Source organism: Diospyros lotus, chromosome 1 (assembly GCF_014633365.1).
Source record: "Diospyros lotus cultivar Yz01 chromosome 1, ASM1463336v1, whole genome shotgun sequence".
Lineage (NCBI taxonomy): Eukaryota > Viridiplantae > Streptophyta > Magnoliopsida > Ericales > Ebenaceae > Diospyros > Diospyros lotus.
The window spans coordinates 3,397,029-3,417,475 of NC_068338.1; the positions used below are offsets into that span (position 1 = coordinate 3,397,029).

Here is a 20,447-nt window from a genome sequence, read left to right on the forward strand (position 1 = left end):
AGGGCCTTCGGAATTCACTTTGGATTCCGAAGTAACCCCTAGAGTTAAGGGGGGTTACAATCCGGGAGGGGGTAGTGGGGGCGAGTACCGGGCGGACTTACGTGGAAGACGATTGGAGATGCCTCTCTTCGAAGGAGACAATCCAGATTCTGAAGTAACCCCTGGAGTTAAGGGGGGTTGCAATCCGGGAGGGGGTAGTGGGGGCGAGTACCGGGCAGACTTACGTGGAAGACGATTGGAGATGCCTCTCTTCGAAGGAGACAATCCAGATGAGTGGATCTTTCGAGCCGAGAGGTATTTTGCTGTCAACCAACTCACGGATGAAGAGAAGATTGACTCCGCAGCCCTGTGTTTTGAAGCCGCAGCACTGTCGTGGTTTCAATGGGAGACCAGGCGAAGAGGAATTCGAAGCTGGGAGGGCCTGAAACAAGGACTTCTGAGCCGATTTCGCCCCACTCAGGAGGGGTCGTTAGAGGAGCGGTTCTTGGCCCTTCGGTAGGAGGGATCGGTGAAGGAGTATCGTTTGAAGTTTGAGACCATGGCTGCGGCAGTACCTGATGTGCCGGAGGCGTTTTTGGAGGGCCAATTCCTCAACGGCCTCAACCCAGAGATACGAGCCGAGATCAGAGTATTACAACCGCGGGGGCTTGATCGAATTATGGTGGTGGCACAAAACGTTGAGGACAAGAACTTAGCTCTTCAACATTACCATCGGGCAGCTGGGTCAACTAGGAGCGGTTATTCCACCACCACCGCAATCGCGAGTCGGCTGTCACCGGTACCCGCGAAAGGTGTGGGTTCCTCCCAAAGGTCCGTGAACCAGCCAGGCCTCCGGATTCAGTCCGCAGGTAATGGTGGCAATTTTCCTTTCAAGAAACTTAGTGAGGCTGAGTGGAAGGCAAGGCGAGAGAAGGGCCTTTGCTTTCGCTGCGATGAGAAGTACTCGATTGGCCATAGGTGCAAGAACAAAGAGCTCCAAGTGCTGATGCTCTATGATGAAGAAATAGGCGAGGCTGCGGCAGAAGAAGAAAAGGAGCAAGGAGGTGACGAAGAGGTGGAATATGGAAGAGAGGTGATTGAATTATCTATGAATTCAGTGGTGGGATTAACTACCCCTCAAACGATGAAGCTAAGGGGGCTCATAGAAGGGCAGCCAGTGGTAGTTCTGGTGGATGGGGGAGCAACCCATAACTTCATCTCCTCCGAGTTGGTGCAACGCTTGAATTTATCGAGGACGGAAACGGCGGGATATGGGGTGATAATGGGAACTGGAATGGCGGTACAAGGTGCAGGAGTTTGCAAGGGGGTCAAATTGTCTTTGGATAACTTGCAGATAGTGCAAGAATTCCTTCCCCTTGAGTTAGGAAGTTCGAATGTCATTCTTGGCATGAAATGGCTGGCTTCGGTGGGTAAGATGAGTGTGGATTGGAGGAATCTGACCATGAAGTTTTCAGTAGGGGGGATGGCAGTGACTTTGCAAGGTGATCCTAGCTTAAGTAAAACATTAGTATCCCTAAAAGCTATGATGAAGGCGTTGAAGGAGAGTGGGGAAGGAGTGTTGTTGGAAATTGGAGAGGTGGTTGTTGAATGCAATGAGCTGCAAGTGGGGCTGCCCGGAAGTTTGGAGGAATTATTGGCTGAGTTTGAAGGAGTTTTTTCCAGCCCAGTGGGACTGCCACCCACTAGAAATAGAGATCATGCCATCAATCTCCTACCCGACACCCCCCCCGGTTAGTGTTCGGCCTTACCGCTACCCGTATCTTCAAAAGAATGAGATCGAAAAGATGGTACGAGAGATGTTGGCAGCTGGTATTATCAAACCTAGTGTTAGCCCTTTTTCTAGCCCGGTGTTGCTCGTTAAGAAGAAGGATGGGGGATGGCGGTTTTGTGTAGACTACCGGGCTCTCAACAAGGTGACAATCCCCGACAAGTTTCCTATTCCAGTCATTGATGAATTACTGGATGAACTACATGGCGCGAAGGTTTTTTCGAAATTGGATCTCAAATCTGGTTACCACCAGATTCGAGTCAAGGCTGGAGACGAACCAAAGACCGCCTTTCGAACACATGAGGGCCATTATGAGTTCCTCGTCATGCCCTTCGGATTGACAAATGCCCCGGCCACCTTCCAATCCTTGATGAATGATGTCTTCAGGGAGTATTTGCGTTGGTTTGTGTTGGTTTTTTTTTATGATATTTTAATCTATAGCCAAAATTTTGACCAACATTTGTAGCACTTACGTTGTGTGCTGAAAGTGCTGGCCGCAAATCAGCTGTTTGCCAACAAAAAGAAGTGCTCCTTTGGGCAGTTGGAGCTTGAATACCTGGGCCTTATCATCTCCCAACAAGGCGTGTCGGCTGATCGTTGCAAGGTGCAAGCCATGATCGACTGGCCAGCGCCAAGTTCCTTGAAGGAGTTGCGGGGATTCCTTGGTCTTACGGGGTACTATAGGAGGTTCGTGAAGGATTATGGTAAGATGGCATGGCCCCTCACCGAGAAACTAAAGAAGAACAACTTTCGTTGGGATGGAGAGGCTGAACGAGCATTCCAGCAGCTCAAAACAGCCATGGTGTCGCTGCCAGTTCTTGCACTACCGGACTTCGATCAGCCCCTCATAATTGAATCCAATGCTTCAGGGCATGGAATAGGGGCAGTGTTGATGCAGAATCATAGACCGATTGCATATTACAGCCATGCTCTTAAACCATCGGAGAGGAAAAAATCGGTTTACGAAAGGGAGTTGATGGCCATGGTGTTTGCAGTCCAGAAATGGAGACATTATCTTTGGGGAAGGAAGTTCATAGTAAGAACGGACCAAAAAAGCTTGAAGTTTTTGTTTGAGCAGCGAATGTTGAGCCCGGATTATCAAAGGTGGATGCTGAAACTAATGGGCTTCCATTTTGAGATACACTACCGGCCGGGATTGGAGAACAAGGCTGCAGATAGCCTTTCGAGAATCAGCCACCCAGCAGCTCTATTCGCTCTAACGGTGCCAAGGGTGGTGCAACTCGATCAGCTGGTCCAAGAAGTGGAGAAGGATGCTTATTTACAGGGAATCATACAGAAATTAAAGGCGGATCCAGCTTACAGCTCAGATTTTCAGCTAGTAGGCGACCAACTCCTCTATAAGGGGCGGTTGTTCCTGCCTAAGAAGTCTTCCCTAATTCCCTTGGTGCTCCAAGAGGGTCATGATAGCAGTGTAGGGGGTCATTCCGGGTTCCTAAAGACTTATAAGCGGATTGCAGCGAGTGTTTTTTGGGCGGGCATGAAGCGGGACATACGCCAATATGTGGAAAGGTGTGTCATTTGCCAGCAAAGTAAATATGAGTCCTTATCTCCAGGGGGTCTTTTGCAGCCTCTTCCGGTTCCTTGTCAGATTTGGGAGGATATAGCCATAGATTTTATTGACGGGTTACCGAAATCAGGTCATATGAATGCTATATTGGTGGTTGTAGATAGACTCAGCAAATACGGCCATTTTATTGGTCTCAAACACCCCTTTACAGCTGGAGCAATAGCTGGAATTTTCATAAAAGAGGTAGTACGGTTGCATGGTATGCCTAGGACTATTGTTTCGGATCGAGATAAGGTTTTTATGAGTCGTTTTTGGGAGGAGTTATTTCGACTTCAAGGCACTAAGCTTCAACGTAGTACGGCCTACCACCGACAAACGGATGGGCAAACGGAAGTACTCAACCGGACCTTAGAGACTTATTTGCGCTGTTTTGCATCAGCAAGGCCTTTAGGGTGGTATGTGTGGCTGCCATGGGCGGAATTGTGGTACAACACCTCATACCACACTGCTTCACGGATCACTCCTTTCCAAGCTGTTTATGGGAGGGAGCCGCCAACCTTGATCCGATTTGACAAGGGATCAACCCCAGTATCAACAGTGGAACAGTAGTTGCTGGAGAGAGATTTAGCATTGGACGAGCTCAAGAACCAGCTGGAACGAGCTCAGGTGATTATGAAGAAGGGGGCTGACTGGAGGAGAAGGGATGTGCAATTTGCAGTTGGTGATTTTGTCTACTTGAAATTAAGGCCGTATAGAAGGAAGTCCCTAGCTGGCAGACCTAATGAGAAGCTGGCTCTGAGGTACTATGGGCCATTTGAAATTGAGCAGAAAGTGGGGTCAATGGCTTATAGACTCAAACTCCCAGTCAACTGCCGGGTTCACCCGGTTTTCCATGTGTCTCAGTTGAAAGAAGCTAAGGGCAGGCCCGGCGCAATGGAGCAGATTCCCCTCGAGCTGCAGGCTGACTTAGAAATGAAGGTTGAACCAGAAGCAGTGTTGGGAGTGCGGCCTGGGAAGGGTTCTAACTTGCGCGGGCTGGATATCCTGATCCAGTGGAAGGGCTTACCACCGTTAAAGGCAACTTGGGAGCCCTACAACATGATTCAGCAACAATTTCCAGCTTTTCACCTTGAGGACAAGGTGAAAGTCCGAGAGGGGAGTAATGATAGGCCGCCGATGCAACAAACCTATCATAGGCGTAACAAGCAACTGAAGGCTTGAGGCTGGAATTAAGGGGACCGCACATGCAGGTGTAACAACCAGCATGTGCGCATGGGGAAGGAGGGGTAAAGTTGTAATCCACACTGCTGAAGGAATAATCAGCAGTGTGAATGGGGAATTCTGTTACGAAAGTGTGGGAAGGGGGTATAAGTAGGATAGGAGATGGAGAATTGGGGAGCGAGCTTTTGGTAGAGAATTGGGAGAGTTTGGGCCTCTCGAATGCCCTGTTTCATTCTTGTTTTTCTGTTGAAAGGGATTGGAATATATTGATATTGGATTGTATTGGAATTCTATTGGAATCCTATCAAAGAGGTTTACATGGAAATTCCTCCTAGATTTGAAACTAACATTACAAAGAACAAGGTATGTAGAATATAGAGATCACTTTACAGACTCAAACAGTCACCTAGAGCCTAGTTTGAAAGATTCACAAAGACAGTTACGAAGTATGAATATGGTCAATCCCAAACAAATCACACCCTCTTTGATAAAAATTCTCTAGGTGGTAAAATTTTTATCCTCATTGTTTATGTAGACGATATTATTGTCACAGAGAATAATTTTTCTGATATGAGATAACTCAGAGAAATTCTTGTAAAGGAGTTCGAGATTAAAGATTAGAAAAACCTAAGATATTTCTTAGGCATGGAAGTTGCAGGGTTAAGAGATGAGATTTCGGTCTCCCAAAGGAAGAATATCATAGATCTCCTAAATGAAACTAGTATGAGGGGTTGTAGACCTGCTGACACTCCAATGGAGTCTACTACAAAGTTAGACATTGGTAAAGAAAGTGTTCCATTTATTATATCAACGACTAGTGGGAAAACTTATATACTTGCCACACACTAGACCGGATATAGGTTTTTCCGTTAGTATAGTGAGCCAATTCATGAATGATCCTAAAGAAGAAGACATGGAAGTAGTGTATTGCATCCTAAGGCACCTAAAGTTAACTCCAGGCAAAGGTTTAATGTAAAGAAAAACTACAATCAAACAGATGAAAGTATGCAGTGATGCAAACTAAGCTAGCTCAATTCTAGACAGGAGGTCAACCTCCGGATACTGTTCATATGTGTGGGGAAATCTAATCACTTAGCATAGTAAAAAACAGTTTATGGTCTCTCAAAGTAGTGTAAAGGCAGAGTTCAGGGCTATGGCTCAAGGATTTTATGAAGGAATATGGTTGAGAAGATCACTACAAGATTTGAAAATGAGTGTTGCAAGACCAGAGAAGGTATTATGAGATAATCAATCTGCTATTAGCATTCCAAAGAATCCAGTTCATCATAACCGAACAAAACATGTGAAAATTGACTGACATTTCATCAAAGAGAAGTTGGACGAATGGGTATTTCAACTTATTTATATACCTATCAACAGTCAAGTCGCAAACATACTCACTAAAGCCTTGTCGAGGAAAATATTTGAAGATTTGAGTTGCAAGCTTGGTCTGAACAACATATTCAGCCCAGCTTGAGAGGGAGTGAGGAGATTTCGAGCAATATCAATCATTACCCAACTAATTATTCTATTTCCTAGTTTCTGAGTTTCCTTTTTTTGTAAAGTCAACTTATTTCCTTGTTGAGTAGAGAGAATAAATCACTCTCTCACAGCTAACTGTAAGTTTCCTAAGTAGTGTAGACATAACTTCCTACTTTTAGAGTACACAATAGGAAACCAGCAAGGTTGTATTCTGTATATATACCGTTCACTGAGATGAATAAAGATATGTTCTTCTTCCTAAAATCTCTACATCTATCAATGGCCATATCGTTAAAGATAAAGAAGAGAGAGAAGAAGAATGACAACAAGATAACCACTTGAGCTTTGGAAGGGAAGTCATGAAGCTATTAGTATATTGAGCTACGCTGCACTGAGACCACCCACATCCTTAATCTTCCTTTTCTTTTCTTTTTATTCCATTGTTCAATAATGATCTTTCCTCTTTTACATAAACACCATAAAGGTTAAATTCTACCTATTCATCCCTTCTTCACGATTCTCAATTCTTATACCCCTAAATCCTAAGACTTCCATTAGATGTATGAATATTTAGGCCTCTTCAAAAAGGATTATACAATTTTTTGTTTCCTATTTACGTTTAGCATGAAAAATACCCAACAAAAAGCTTCCTATGTACAAAAACTGTCTCGTTCCTTCCACTTTCCAATACATGTGTTTGAATTCACAATTTAATAATGCCCAAACAAAGTAGTTTATCTATATTCATCCATGCTTATTCCCTACCTTAGAGAGTATGTACAAAGACAACAGTGACACCTCCAAACGATGGATACTTTCGAGTATAAATCTTAACCGCACATCTAGAGGTGTCAATGGAGTATGTGAAAAACAAGAAATAATCTTTTTCATATCATAAAACTAATGAATACAATCTTACTTATAACACACACTCCTAATCCTTGAAGAATTCTAAGACTATTCAATCTCCTAACAATTCTCCTATTGTATAGGAGTTGATTACTCTCCTATAAATTAGGACCTCTACTAGATTACAACAACTCAAATATTAATGAAATAAATCAACTAATAAAACATTAATGAAATAAATCAATTGATAAAATCCAACTGCCAATACTCCCCCTCAAGCTAGAGAATGGATGTCCCACATTCCTAGCTTGCTTACTAGATCTTCAAATCTTTTTGCTGGCAACCATATTATCAATATATCAGCAACCTGTTCCTCTGATGGAACATATGGCAAGTAAATGAGTCTGGCTTCCAACTTCTCTTTTATGAAGTGCCTGTCTATCTCAACATACTTAGTCCGGTCATGTTGGACCGGATTATGTGCTATACTGATTGCTGACCGGTTATCACACCACAACTTAATTGTGTCTTGGACTGAAATTCTTAGATCATCAAGAACAATTCGTAGCCATAGAATTTCACATAGAGCAAGGGCCATAGCCCTAAATTCTGCCTCTGCACTTGATCTTGTCACAATACTTTACTTCTTGCTTCTCCAGAACACCAGATTCCCTCCTAGGAATACACAGTAGCCACTTGTAGATCTTCTATCAGTCATGGACCCTGCATAATCTGCATCAGAAAAACCTTGAATGTTCAATTTATTTCCTGCTTTAAATAGGATTCCTTTACCTGGAGTAGCCTTGAGATAACACAAGATTTTTCTAACCGCTAGCATATGCTCCTCAGTTGGGTTGTGCATGAATTAACTTACCAAGTTGACAAGAAAGGCAATATCTGGTCTTGTATGAGAGAGATATATCAATCTTCCAACTAGTCGTTGATACCTTCCTTTGTCTATAGACTTGCTAGTAGGGTTGTTCCATAGCTTGCTGTTAGGTTTAATAGGAATTTTTGCCCCTTTTCCTCCAATCAATCCTATTTCAGTCAATAAATCAAGCACATATTTCCTTTGAGACAGAAAAATACCTGTCTTAGAATAAGCTACTTCAATTCCCAAAAAATACTTGAGCACACCCAGGTCTTTGATTTCAAATTCCTTAGTTAGCATTTCTTTAAGCTTTGCCTGTTCTCCTTCATCATTGCCAGTTACTATCATGTCATCCACATATACAACTAGCATAGTAACCTTTCCTCCTGTCGAGTGTTTGATGAATAAGGTATGGTCCCCCCCTGCTTTGACTATAACCGATGGTATGCATGGCTTTAGATAACCACCCAAACCAAGTCCTAGGGGATTGTTTGAGCCCATATAAGGCCTTATTTAGCCGACATACCTTCCCACTGAGTCCCTCATGAAATCCTGGTGGTAAATCCATAAACACTTCCTCTTCTAAATCTCCATGGAGAAACGCATTTTTAACATCTAGTTGTTGTAGATTCCACCCAAATGAGGCTGCCAATGACAGGAGAATACGAACTGTGGTCATCTTTGCCACTGGTGCAAATGTCTCTGGGTAGTCAATTCTATATGATTGAGTGTAGCCTTTAGCTACCAGCCTTGCCTTATACCTCTCAAGTGTCCCATCGGCCTTATACTTGATATTAAATACCCATCTACACCCCACTGGATTAACTCCCTTAGGTCTGTCCACAATATCCCATGTATGGTTCCTTTTTAAAGCCCTCATTTCCTAAAGCATAGCAAGCTTCCAATTCTAATTTTTCAGAGCCTCGGTTATTGATTTTGGAATGATAATTGAATCTAGAGATGTTAGGAAGCTTTTATGGTTTTGGGAGAGGCGATGATAAGATAGGTAATTAGCCATTGGGTGTTGGGTGGTGCAGCTTCTAACTCCCTTCCTAAGAGATATGGGAAGGTCGATATCATCAAGGATTTGGCCAATAGAGGCTGGAGGTATTGTTTGCATGTGATCCCAGCTTTGAATGGGAGAGGAGTTTGGAGCTTGCTGGTCTTCTAGGTTTGGTTGTTTTCGTTTATATACATAGGGAGACCCCTTGTATCTTCCTTACAGCTACTGGCAGGCTTTTTGCTCATCAAATTTGGCCTGATCATCACCATGGTTAATGTTGTTTGAGTGCTAATGAGATGAACTGTCTGTAGGCTCAGGATTAGAGGTATGACTAGGTTGACTGGAGACCGAATGAGGATCAGCATTAAGCTGAAGAGTAGACTGGGAAGATGGTAGAGGAAAGAAGATGTCACTCGAGTCACCATAGGAAGTCTCCCCCTTGGTGACCAGCTTGGGTAGAGCCAAAGAATGGAGTAGTATCGACAAATGTGACATCCTTAGAGACATAGAGCTTGCGAGTGGGAGGATGATAGCATTTATATCCTTTTTGTGTGGGGGAATACCCAAGAAAGATAGACTTCACAACTCTCAGATCAAGCTTATCTTGAGAGGATTTGGAAATATGAACGAAGGAAACACACCCAAATACTCGAAGAGGAAGAGTGGTGTGGAAATTAGAGTCAAGAAAATGAGTAGTGAGGTAAGAGAGAGGACTTTGTTGGTTTAGAACTTTGGTAGGCATGCGGTTAATAAGAAATGTGGCCGTAAGGACAGCCTCCCCCCAAAAGATTTTAGGAACGGTATGATGGTGAAGCAATGCTCGAGCTATATTAAAGAAATGTCTCATCTTCCTTTCAGCTACTTCATTTTGTTGTGGAGTATCCACATAGGAAGATTCATGGACAATCCCTTCTTGTAAGAAAAAGTGATTCATATAAGAGTTAAAATAATCTTGAGCATCGTCAGTTCGAAATTTCTTTATGAGAGTTCCAAATTGAGTCGTTATCATTTTACAAAAATTTGGTAAGACTGTTTGAATGGCTGCTTTGTCTTTTAGCAAAAAAACTCATGTCATTCGAGTACAATCATTGATAAATGAGATAAACCAACGTGCTCCATAATAGGTAGGAATTTTGCAAGGACCCCATACATCAGAATGAATTAATACAAATGGAATAGAATGGAGTTTATTGCTAATTGGGTAAGACACACGATGTTGTTTGGATATAACACATACATCACAATGAAGAGTACTAGGATCTAAAGAAAGAAATAAAGTAGGAAACATAGATTTCAATAAAGAAAATGGTGGGTGACCCAACCGGTAGTGATGCAACCATATTTGGTGATAGTTGGTTGTAATTTGAGAGGAGCAAGCCACTGGTTGCTGATTCTTTGCTGCTTTCCTTGTCAAGCAATACAGCCCATTTGTTTCTCTAGCAGCCCCAATCCTCCTCCCGGTTTTCATTGCCTGAAACTCACACATTAGTAGAAAAAACAGCATGGCAGTGTAGGTTTCTTGTGAGTTGAGAAATAGAGAGGAGGTTGGCTAATAATTGGGGCACATGAAGAACATGGTTAAGGGTTATGTTTGGGCTTAGATAAACACTGCCACGTCCAATTATAGGGACCGTTTTGCCATTAGCAATGCAGATTTGTTTCGTGGTCTTAAGGGGTTGATAGGTAGTAAACACATGGGAGTTAGGTGTCATATGGTCTGTAGCTCCGAAATCCAAGATCCAAGTATCATTCCTATCAGTGTTTGATGCTGGAAAAATTACTGAATAAGCAAACTTACTTGAGGGCTTACCAAAAGGGTCTTGATGAGCCAATGAGCAGCTGCCATCATCTTGTATGGTCTTCAAAAAGAATTTCAATTTGTTGATTTCCTCACTGTTGAGAAGAGTGATATCTGAAAATTTTTCCTCCAGCTTTTCCATAGTTCCATCCTCTTCTTGTCCCTTTTGTGATAGATAGGATTGAGTGCTAGGTCGAGTAGTTGTACTTGGGAATCCTCCCATTTTGCTTAGGACTGCTTCCTTTCCGTGGTGCTTGAAGCAATTATCTCGGGTATGCCGAGGTTTCTTGCAATATGTACACCAAAGTCCCTCTCTGTCGTTAGGCCGCCCTTGTGCCCCTGATTTTCCACCTCTCTGCCTTGATCCTTCTCCTTTGTTTGACACTAAAGCTGATCCATCAGTGAATGCCCCCTGCAACATCACTGCCCGCCTGTTTTCCTCACTTCTTACCATTGCAAATACCTCATTGAGTGAGGGCAATTTCTCTCGGTCAAGAATCTGCACCCTTACTTGATCAAAACCCGAGTTAAGGCCAGCCAAAAATTCAACAATTCTATCCCTTTCCATGATCTTATTAAGGGTTGCAGCATCAGCACTACACACCATCTTAATTTTTTGGTATTGATCCAATTCTAACCACAAGGCATTCATGCTATTGTAGTACTCTGTAACAGTCATCCCCCCTTGTTTAGTACTACTTATCTTGGTTTTAACTTCATATATAATCGATGCATCTTGCACTTTAAAGTAGGTTTGCTTAGCTACTTCCCAGATTTCCCTATCTGTACTTAGAAACATATAATTCCTACTTACATCAGGTTGCATGACATTCCATAGCCACGACATAATAAAAGAATCCTCTATATCCCATACCTGGAAATTATGATCAGTTGCTGCCGGAGGAAGAGAAGTAAGATGGCTGAGTTTTCCTCGACCTTTGAGGAAAGTTTGAACCAGCTGCGCCCATTGGAGGTAGTTTTTACCATCCAATCGATAAGGTAGTAGCATGCCGGGAAGCTCACTTACTCCTGCCCCAAAACCAATACCAGCTCTCGAACTAACACTTGCTACATAATTTTCAGTGGCTACTTCTCCAGTGTTCATGCTGGAATCTGAGTTTTCTGCCATTCCTTTGCTAGAGACAACTTGCAGTGATCAAGGCTGAAGATAAGGGCGGCAATTAAGGCTGAGTGGATGAACAAGGGAGCAGCGATCAAGGCTGAAGATAGGGGGGCTGGAGGCAGCAGTTGCTGCTTCCGATCTGGTGGCAGCGAAAAGAACAGCGCAACTGCAGCGGAAACAAAGAGCGGAGAAGAAGGCGGTAAGAGACGCGACAGCACTGGGCGGCGCGCAGCGGCTGATCTGCTCGCAAGAGGTAGGTCCAGCAATGGCGGTAATGGAGAAGGGAAGACAGGGAAGAGGCCGCTTATGGCTGGGTGGCTGAAGAACCAAGTTGGAGAGTGCCGGCGATGAAGGCCAGAGGGGGAAAAACAAACCCTAGAGGCACTATTGAGGATAGCAGCAAGCAATGAAGGTTGTAGAACCCTAAACAATTGGCTCTGATACCATGTGAAAAACAAAAAATAATCTTTTTCATATCATAAAACTAATGAATACAATCTTACTTATAACACACACTCCTAATCCTTGAAGAATTCTAAGACTATTCAATCTCCTAACAATTCTCCTATTGTATAGGAGTTGATTACTCTCCTATAAATTAGGACCTCTACTACATTACAACAACTCAAACATTAATGAAATAAATCAACTAATAAAACATTAATGAAATAAATCAATTGATAAAATCCAACTGCCAACAGAGTATATACTAGAGACACCTCCTAGAGACACAACCTTTAAGCAGAGACTCTAGAGCAGATATCTACAGAGATAAAATTGCCAGCTGATTCAAGTTTAGATCAACCTCATGGAAGCCAAGAAATGAGAAAGGCAAACAGTATTACCTCCACAAATACAACTTTCAGCATTGATGATTTAAGCTAATAATTTGCAGAAAAAATATCAAGAAGTTAAGATGCATTAGCAGCATATAAACTATTTTAATAAATAAATTTCTGCAAACAGACTTAAGGAGTCAGTAACATACTTTCAATGGCCTCATCTGTACGGAACCTTTCATTTATTTTGTTCCCACTGTCAACATCACGAAGCTCCACCTACAGATAGAGCAAAAATAAGTTTTGCGCACTAAATAATTTCAAGAAGATACCCAGTTAAAATTGTTATAGGTCATGCAGCAATTAACACTTTAAGAGGAAATCACAAAAACAAGCCAATAAGGGGCAACGTCAAAAAAATGGGACCAGTAACTTTAAGTATAGTAGCAATCTGCACAACTGAAATGGAGAGAGTAAAATAATAACAACAGAAAAGACACGGTTACTAACGAACTTGAATTTGTAGAAACACCTTAGAATCCAAAGGTTTTGAGTAGGTTGAAAACTAAATATGTGGAATGTTAACAAACTTGAATTATGCAGAAACACCTTGGAATCCAACGGTTTTGAGTAGGTTGAAAACTAAATATGTGGAATGCAAGTTCAGTACAATAGAAATGCAAATCGTGTCATTGTCAGACTTGGAGATTAAGTTATCTTGAGAAAATCTGTTTAAATATCTTAGATCAATTGTTAAAAAGAAGAGTTATGGAGGATGTTACTCATGGACTCAAGCCAAGATGGTTAGAGTAAAAAAGTGCATCTAGCATTTTATGTGATTATAAAATCCCTAAAGCTAAAAGAGAAGTTCTATAAAAAACAACTATAAGACCATCTTTGTTGAATATCTCAGAATGTCAAAAAGTTATGAGCATAATAGAGATGATGTTATGGCTACCGTGTAGCCATACAAGAAAAAAAAACAAAATAAGAAATGAGATCACATGTAAGAAGGTTGGGGTGGCGTCTGTTGAATATACGATGCAACAAACATGATTAATATAAAGTAGACATGTGAGAAAATACAAATAAACACATAAGTGAGGCGAGTGGATGAAATAAGACCAAAGAAAACTTGATGGAAAACCCTTAAACATAAAACAAGATATAATGGCCTTATACAAGACATGGCCACAGATAGAAATGCTTAGAAGTTTAGAATTCATGTAGCCAACCCCACCATTGTTGCAACTAAACAAGTCTCAGTAATGAAAAAGAGGGGAAAAGCATAAAAACTAGCAGCAGCAACATTTTTCTTTAGTTCCCACAAAATGGGAAAAAGAAAGAAAATAAATACAATTCAAATGGACAACGCAAGAAAATGGGCCTCAAACTGGAAAATAAGAACATGTTTTGGGTCCGAGAACACTTGGATTTTCAAAAAAGGATACAGGGGCTTAACAAAATAAATCCCACAATGAGCCTTTTCATGTGGAACAGAAAATAGAGAACAATTGAAGAAAAAAGTTTTGAGTACAGAAGAAGACCCAAGAGAGAGAAAGAGAGGAGAGAAATCATCCATATGAATCTGTCATGTACCTAGGGTTTACCTAGGGTTTGACAAGGAATTGAGAGAAATCAGAGGGGGAATTAGATGGATAGGGAAGGAAACTACAGCAAGAAATGGGGAAGATTACAGAGAACAGCAAGGAGAGGGAAAACCGAAAAGGGAAGGGAAGAAATTAGAGGGAGAGAGAAATCAGATTTTCATTTATCATTTCAAAACATAAAAATCCATCTGATTACAGTGGCCCTTTATATAGGCATATCTGATTGCATAACCACCCCCATGCTTCTAACTAATTACTAAACTATCTCCTAACAATTATTATAAGACAATTACTATATTACCATTTTAATGCTCCTTGGGTCATGACAGAATCAAAAAACATTAATTACTGATTATATCATAAGCCTAATTATAGGCTGAAATCCTAATCAAAAGATTAACTACAATTATCCTGACAAAAAAATTAAGTCATAAAAATCTTAAATCTAAATAAAAAACCTAAATTCCAAAATTCAAATAAAACATAAATCCAGATATCAAACATTAAAACTTAATGATTCTAACTTCTCATCAATGCATCTATGTACCAACACCCAACCTCTAGTTGCATCTTTCAACATCTTTACATTAACAGCCTAATTGGTATCAGATTAAATAGTGATGGGATTATATAATTCCATCCCATATTCTATAACACTAGTGTAAGAGAGGTATAACCTAGTAGTAATGCGGTCCCATATTTGGGATAGTATTATGGGATGAGGTATAACTAGACTCTAATACTTAAAAAAACATTTTCCGAGAAAAAAGAAAACCAATCTTTTATATGTTGTTTGAGGGAAAGAAGAGAGATCAACATTTTATTCCCAGAGAAACAGATGGAAGTGGATCGACCCTACCTAGACAAGTGGGAATGGTTTTAGAACCATCAACCACAATGGTAGGAGGAAATGATTGGAGGAAGGGAAGCTGATGCGGTCACCAATCAAGACTCGGCCCAAGGCTGACCCAATTAAACCGGAATAGTATCACCAAAATAGTAGTGCCATAATGTTATTTTAATACTTCTTAAGTTTTAGAATTCTACTTGATTTAGGATTCTATTTTATATTTCTACTTGATTTAGGATTCTATTTCATGTTTCTACTTGATTTAGGATTCTACTTCATGTTTGATTAAAGTTTTATTTTTATTAGGATTCTAGTTGACTTTTATTTAGGATTTATTTCTATTAGAATTCTAGTTGGATTTTGTTTTCCAAATATTAGATGGATTTGGATTAGCCAAACACTATAAATATACCTAGGATCTAGAGATTGTAATCAAGTTTTTATTAATCAAATTTCAGCAACCTATTTGGGTTTTCTTAGCAAAACAGTCTTGTTTTTGCGTCTTCTTGAAAGCCAAGCTTCGGCCATTGAAGTTTGCTCTTTCAAGGGTTTATTTTGGTGTGTTTTCTTCACACACGCGCTACACGCTGCGTCAGGTGGTATCAGAGCGGTTAATCAACCAATCAGATGACCAATCTTGAAGGTAACGGTAGCAACCAGCCTCGTGACGGTGATCAGGGGTTGTCCGCAGTTTGGAGAGCAATCGAAGAACAGCGAGAAGTAACTAGTACTATCCAGCAGCGATTGGAGCAACATAGCAACCAATTGGGCACTTTACTACGAGTTGATGATGACAGGAACCTGAATAATGGGGTGAATCAAGCCGGAGCGGGAAGACCACCCATTAATTATGTCCTTGTTAATCCTAGAAGACCAGTGATTGAAGATAGCGATGAAGAGAATGATTTTGGTCGAGCAATAGCTAACCCTGGTGGTAGAGGGGTTAGGAGGAATGCGCATCAGTACAACCATTGGGGCAACGATGAGTATAAACTAAAAGTTGATATTCCTACCTTTAGTGGAGATCTTGATATTGAGGGGTTCTTGGATTGGATCACTGAGGTTGACCGTTTTTTCGAATACATGGAGATCCCAGATGAACGACAAGTAAAGTTAGTGGCTTACAGGTTGAAAGGCGGTGCATCTGTTTGGTGGGAGCGATTAAGAGAAACGAGATTGAGGGAAGGCCGACTGCCAGTTAAGACATGGAGACGAATGAAGCAGCTATTAAGAGGTAGATTTTTGCCCCCTGACTATGAACAATATATGTTTGAAGCTTATCAAAGATGTACACAGGGAATGAAGAGTGTGAATAAATATACCTCTGAGTTTCTGCGATTGGCGGAGAGAAACCAATTATCAGAAAGTGACAATCAACAAGCAGCTCGTTACTTGAATGGATTGAACCCTGTTATTCGTGATAAAATTGGGGTTCAGATGGTTCTGAGTGTGCAAGAAGCAAGGAACTTAGCTTTAAAGGATGAGTTAATGTTGAGTGAGAGATCTCGTAATGACAACTATCGTCGGTATAGTGGGAATGAAAATAAACAACCAGCTTTTGATAAAGGCAAGTCGGATCAAGGAGCGCAACCCTCCAATCCACCCCATACAGTCAACCTTAATAAGGTTACAACGGGGGGAAACATTCGAGGTACTACTTCTAATCTTCCAAAATCCCCTAATCCTTATGCAAAGCCTATTCTTTTAAAATGTTTCAAGTGCAATGAGGTTGGGCATCGATCTAGTGATTGTCCAAGGAGGAAAACAGTTAACATTGTAGAAAAGGAAGAGGAAGATGTTGCTGAAGAGGAAGTATATTGCGGGCTTGATGGGGAGGATGACGAAGAAGATTATGGACATGGGCAATATACCTGTGTAGTGAGGAAGTTAATGCTATCTCAAAAGAATGAAGATACTACTCAACGGCATAAGCTTTTTCGCACGAGGTGTACGGTGAAAGGAAAAATCTTTGAGTTGATTATTGATAGTGGAAGTCAGGAGAACATCATAGAAAGAGACGTGGTGGCAAAGATGCAGTTAACTCCTAAAAAACATCCAAGCCCTTACATGATTGGATGGATCAAAGAAGTTGGTGGCATACATGTGGATGAACGTTGCAGGGTGCCTTTCTCTATTGGTAAGTACTCCGACGAAGTCTATTGTGATATTGTTGATATGGATGCTTGCCATATTTTATTTGGGAGGCCTTGGCAATTTGATGTGGATGCTACGCACTCGGGTAGGAAGAACACATATCAGCTTGAGAAAGAAGGTGTGCGTTATACTTTATTACCCATAGTGGAAAAGAATCAAACCAAAGCTTCTAAAGTGGAGCTTGATTTCGAAGATTATGTTGTCCCAGCAACCTCAACGTTTGCAAACTCAAGTCTGATTTATGTTGCTAACATGATAGAAACTCCAAGGTTATTGACTCATACCGGAGTATTTTCCAGTCCCGATGGCTCAAGCATTGCTTCGCAACCCAATGATGGTGGTGTTTCCTCTGATCGACTTGCTACTGTAAAGGAGATGGAGGTCATGGTAGCAAATCCTTCTACAGTTTATTCAAGATCTGGCATGGTTGAATCGAAGGCAATAAGATCTACTAGATTAGAGAAGCGCTCAAGATGGAAGGTTCAACGTCCTCAATCTAACAGTAATAATGCAATGGAGGCAGAAGGCAACAAACATGGCGATGATTGGACCCATGCCAATGTTGATATGGCTAAGAAGGGGAGGAATGTCTTTGCTCATGTTCCCTTAGCAGAAAAGTTCAAGCGGTTCAGGAAGATGTCAAGCAAAAGTTGCACAAATAAAAAATATAAGGCGACAACTGACAAGCATAGGAAGCACAAGGTATTTGAGGTTGGAGATGAAGTCATGATATTCTTGAAGAATGAACAAATTCAAGCAGGAAAGCAGAACAAGTTCAAGCCAAAGAAGTATGGTCCTTACAAGATTCCAAAGAAAACCAATGACAATGCTTATGTTGTGGATTTGCCTAATCATATGGGTATTTCTAAACATTCAAAGTGGCTACTCTCTCTTCGTACTTATCGGATGTGGATTTGTCCAAACAGGATCAAAATTCGAGGTCGAATTTTTTTCTCAAGTGAAGGTGAATGATGCAGTCACCAATCAAGACTCGGCCCAAGGCTGACCCAATTAAACCGGAATAGTATCACCAAAATAGTAGTGCCATAATGTTATTTTAATACTTCTTAAGTTTTAGAATTCTACTTGATTTAGGATTCTATTTTATATTTCTACTTGATTTAGGATTCTATTTCATGTTTCTACTTGATTTAGGATTCTACTTCATGTTTGATTAGAGTTTTATTTTTATTAGGATTCTAGTTGACTTTTATTTAGGATTTATTTCTATTAGAATTCTAGTTGGATTTTGTTTTCCAAATATTAGATGGATTTGGATTAGCCAAACACTATAAATATACCTAGGATCTAGAGATTGTAATCAAGTTTTTATTAATCAAATTTCAGCAACCTATTTGGGTTTTCTTAGCAAAACAGTCTTGTTTTTGCGTCTTCTTGAAAGCCAAGCTTCGGCCATTGAAGTTTGCTCTTTCAAGGGTTTATTTTGGTGTGTTTTCTTCACACACGCGCTACACGCTGCGTTAGAAGCAAAGGAATCTAAACGAGAAAATTAAGATTATTAACAAAAATATGTTCTGAAGTGGAAAATTCAAGGATCCAAGGACTAAGAGAAGCATGAATAAGGCATATATGAGGATTAGCAATGGAAGACAGAGTAGAAGAAAAAGACGTATGGGCAACAGAAGCTATAGGAGAGGATGTCTACTGAGCCACATGCAACTGACAATACTCTGACAACTCCTCAGCAGAGATTGTATATTTAGGAGCCAATTGTGCAATATGAGAAGAAGTATCAAGCATCACTGACTATGCTTCTACACCCTCAGGAACTACAATACTAACCTTAGGAGGCCAACCATGGAGTGGATTAAAAGTATCCTTATAATGACCAAGGCGACGACAATAATTACAATAAGGTCGCTTACCACCCTGGCCACGTCCAACACCTCTATCGCGTCACCTATAGATCCAATCTAAGATGAAGATCCATGAGTCATAAAGGCAAGTACATATTGCTCTTCAACTGAAACTTCAAAAATTGTCTGTGATATGAAGGATCTAGGCAAACACCACTTCCATAGTAGGTGTGAGCAGAGAGAATTAGTTGAATGCCTAAGAGCAAGGGTCTTTGTTTTAATCTATATTCATAATAATGTGAAACATGACATAGGGTGAACCTCCTCCTTTGTCTCCTTCCCATTTGATCCATGTAGATAGTATCAACTAGCCTTTGCCCTAGCAAGCCCAATCATCCTCCTCGACTCCTGTCCCTGAATTTTACAGATATTAGAAGAAAAGTTAACACTACAATTGTTGTCTAGAATTAACTTTTGGATAGAAATCAGGTTAGTGAACCGTTTTGGAACATGGAGAACATCTTTAAGAATAAGATGTTCATTGAGAATGATATGTCCTTGACCGGCAACAGTGGTCAAGGATCCATTTGCCATGGCTATCTTTTTTGAGCTTGGACATGGGCTGTAGGTGATGAATAGATTGGAAAAAGAGATCATACGATCAGTTGCTCCGGAGTCTAGGATCCATTTATTAGGTTGAGTAATTCCGAAAGCATGAAAGGAGAGAGATTGAGATGAAATACCTAAAAGTGCAAGGGAACAGGTACCTTTTACAATCCTTTTGTCAAAAGATTCCAACAAACCTCTTAGCCTTTCAATTTCAGCTATATTAACTTCATCTTCCGGGTCTGGTTTCTTTTGCTCACTTTCCTGAGAACTGCTAGCCCTATAGGTTTGACCATGTCCTAGGCCCCTTGGTTGTCCTCCCTTAGTAGTTGGTTTTCCATGCAATCTCCAACACTTGTCTATGGTGTGCCTCAGTTTTTTGCAAAAGGTACACCATAGAGTATTTCTGTCTACCACCTTCCTGTCATCTCTAGGCCTTTTACTAAGAGTCTTTAGAGAGATTAGGGCAAAATTTTCAAGTTGAGAAGTGTCTAATATTACTACTCTCCTTCCTTCTTCAGCAAGAATTAGAGAAATTACCTCATTAAGGGAAGGTAAATCATCTTTTCCTAGTATTTGAACTCTTATCGAGTCAAATTCCATGTTAAGGCCAGCCAAAAAATTATATATCCTCTCCTTTTCTACAAATCTTCTTTGTAAAGCAGTATCTTCGCTACATTTCATCTTGAGACTTTGATAATGATCTAACTCCTGCCATAAGGCTTGCAAGATGTTAGCATACTCGGTAATGGATTTCCCCTTTTGCTTGGTTGCTGCCACCTTGGTCCTTATTTCGTATATCTGGGTAGCATCCTTAACCTTCGAATATCCTTGGTTGTGGGTAGAAACATCATGGTATCACTTATTTCGGGTACCATAGAGTTCCACAACCATGACATAACTAAGGAGTCTTCTTCATCCCAAGCCGAGAACATAGGATCTCCCTCCTTCGGACCGATTCCCAGCAAGTGGCTAAGTTTCCCTTTCC

At 40.9% G+C, this 20,447-nt stretch overlaps 2 protein-coding genes across 6 annotated transcripts in view; both read right to left on the reverse strand.

The window, feature by feature from the left end:
- LOC127802562 (uncharacterized) overlaps window positions 1–20,447 on the reverse strand; it is a 98,009-nt gene that overhangs the window by 69,936 nt on the left and 7,626 nt on the right. For all 5 annotated transcript variants that reach the window (XM_052338447.1, XM_052338466.1, XM_052338431.1 and 2 more), the window contains exon 5: window positions 12,632–12,701. In XM_052338447.1, coding sequence (XP_052194407.1) covers window positions 12,632–12,701 — 70 coding nt within the window. The remainder of the gene's footprint in view (window positions 1–12,631; window positions 12,702–20,447) is intronic.
- LOC127802557 (uncharacterized) lies at window positions 7,142–12,623 on the reverse strand. The gene is made up of 2 exons (XM_052338416.1): window positions 10,533–12,623; window positions 7,142–10,193 (listed from the first exon to the last, which is right to left on the reverse strand). Exons 1-2 carry the CDS (start codon window positions 11,647–11,649, stop codon window positions 10,159–10,161), a joined length of 1,152 nt encoding a protein of 383 aa, XP_052194376.1. The 5' UTR covers window positions 11,650–12,623; the 3' UTR covers window positions 7,142–10,158.

What these genes read in the sequence shown, in the direction of transcription:
- LOC127802557 (XM_052338416.1), bottom strand. Translation starts at nt 11,649, where the DNA reads ATGGCAGAAAACTCAGATTCCAGCATGAACACTGGAGAAGTAGCCACT. An exon ending in GGCTCATCAAGACCCTTTTG is followed by an intron (nt 10,194 to 10,532) that starts GTAAGCCCTCAA and finishes TGTGAGTTTCAG; the next exon opens with GCAATGAAAACCGGGAGGAG.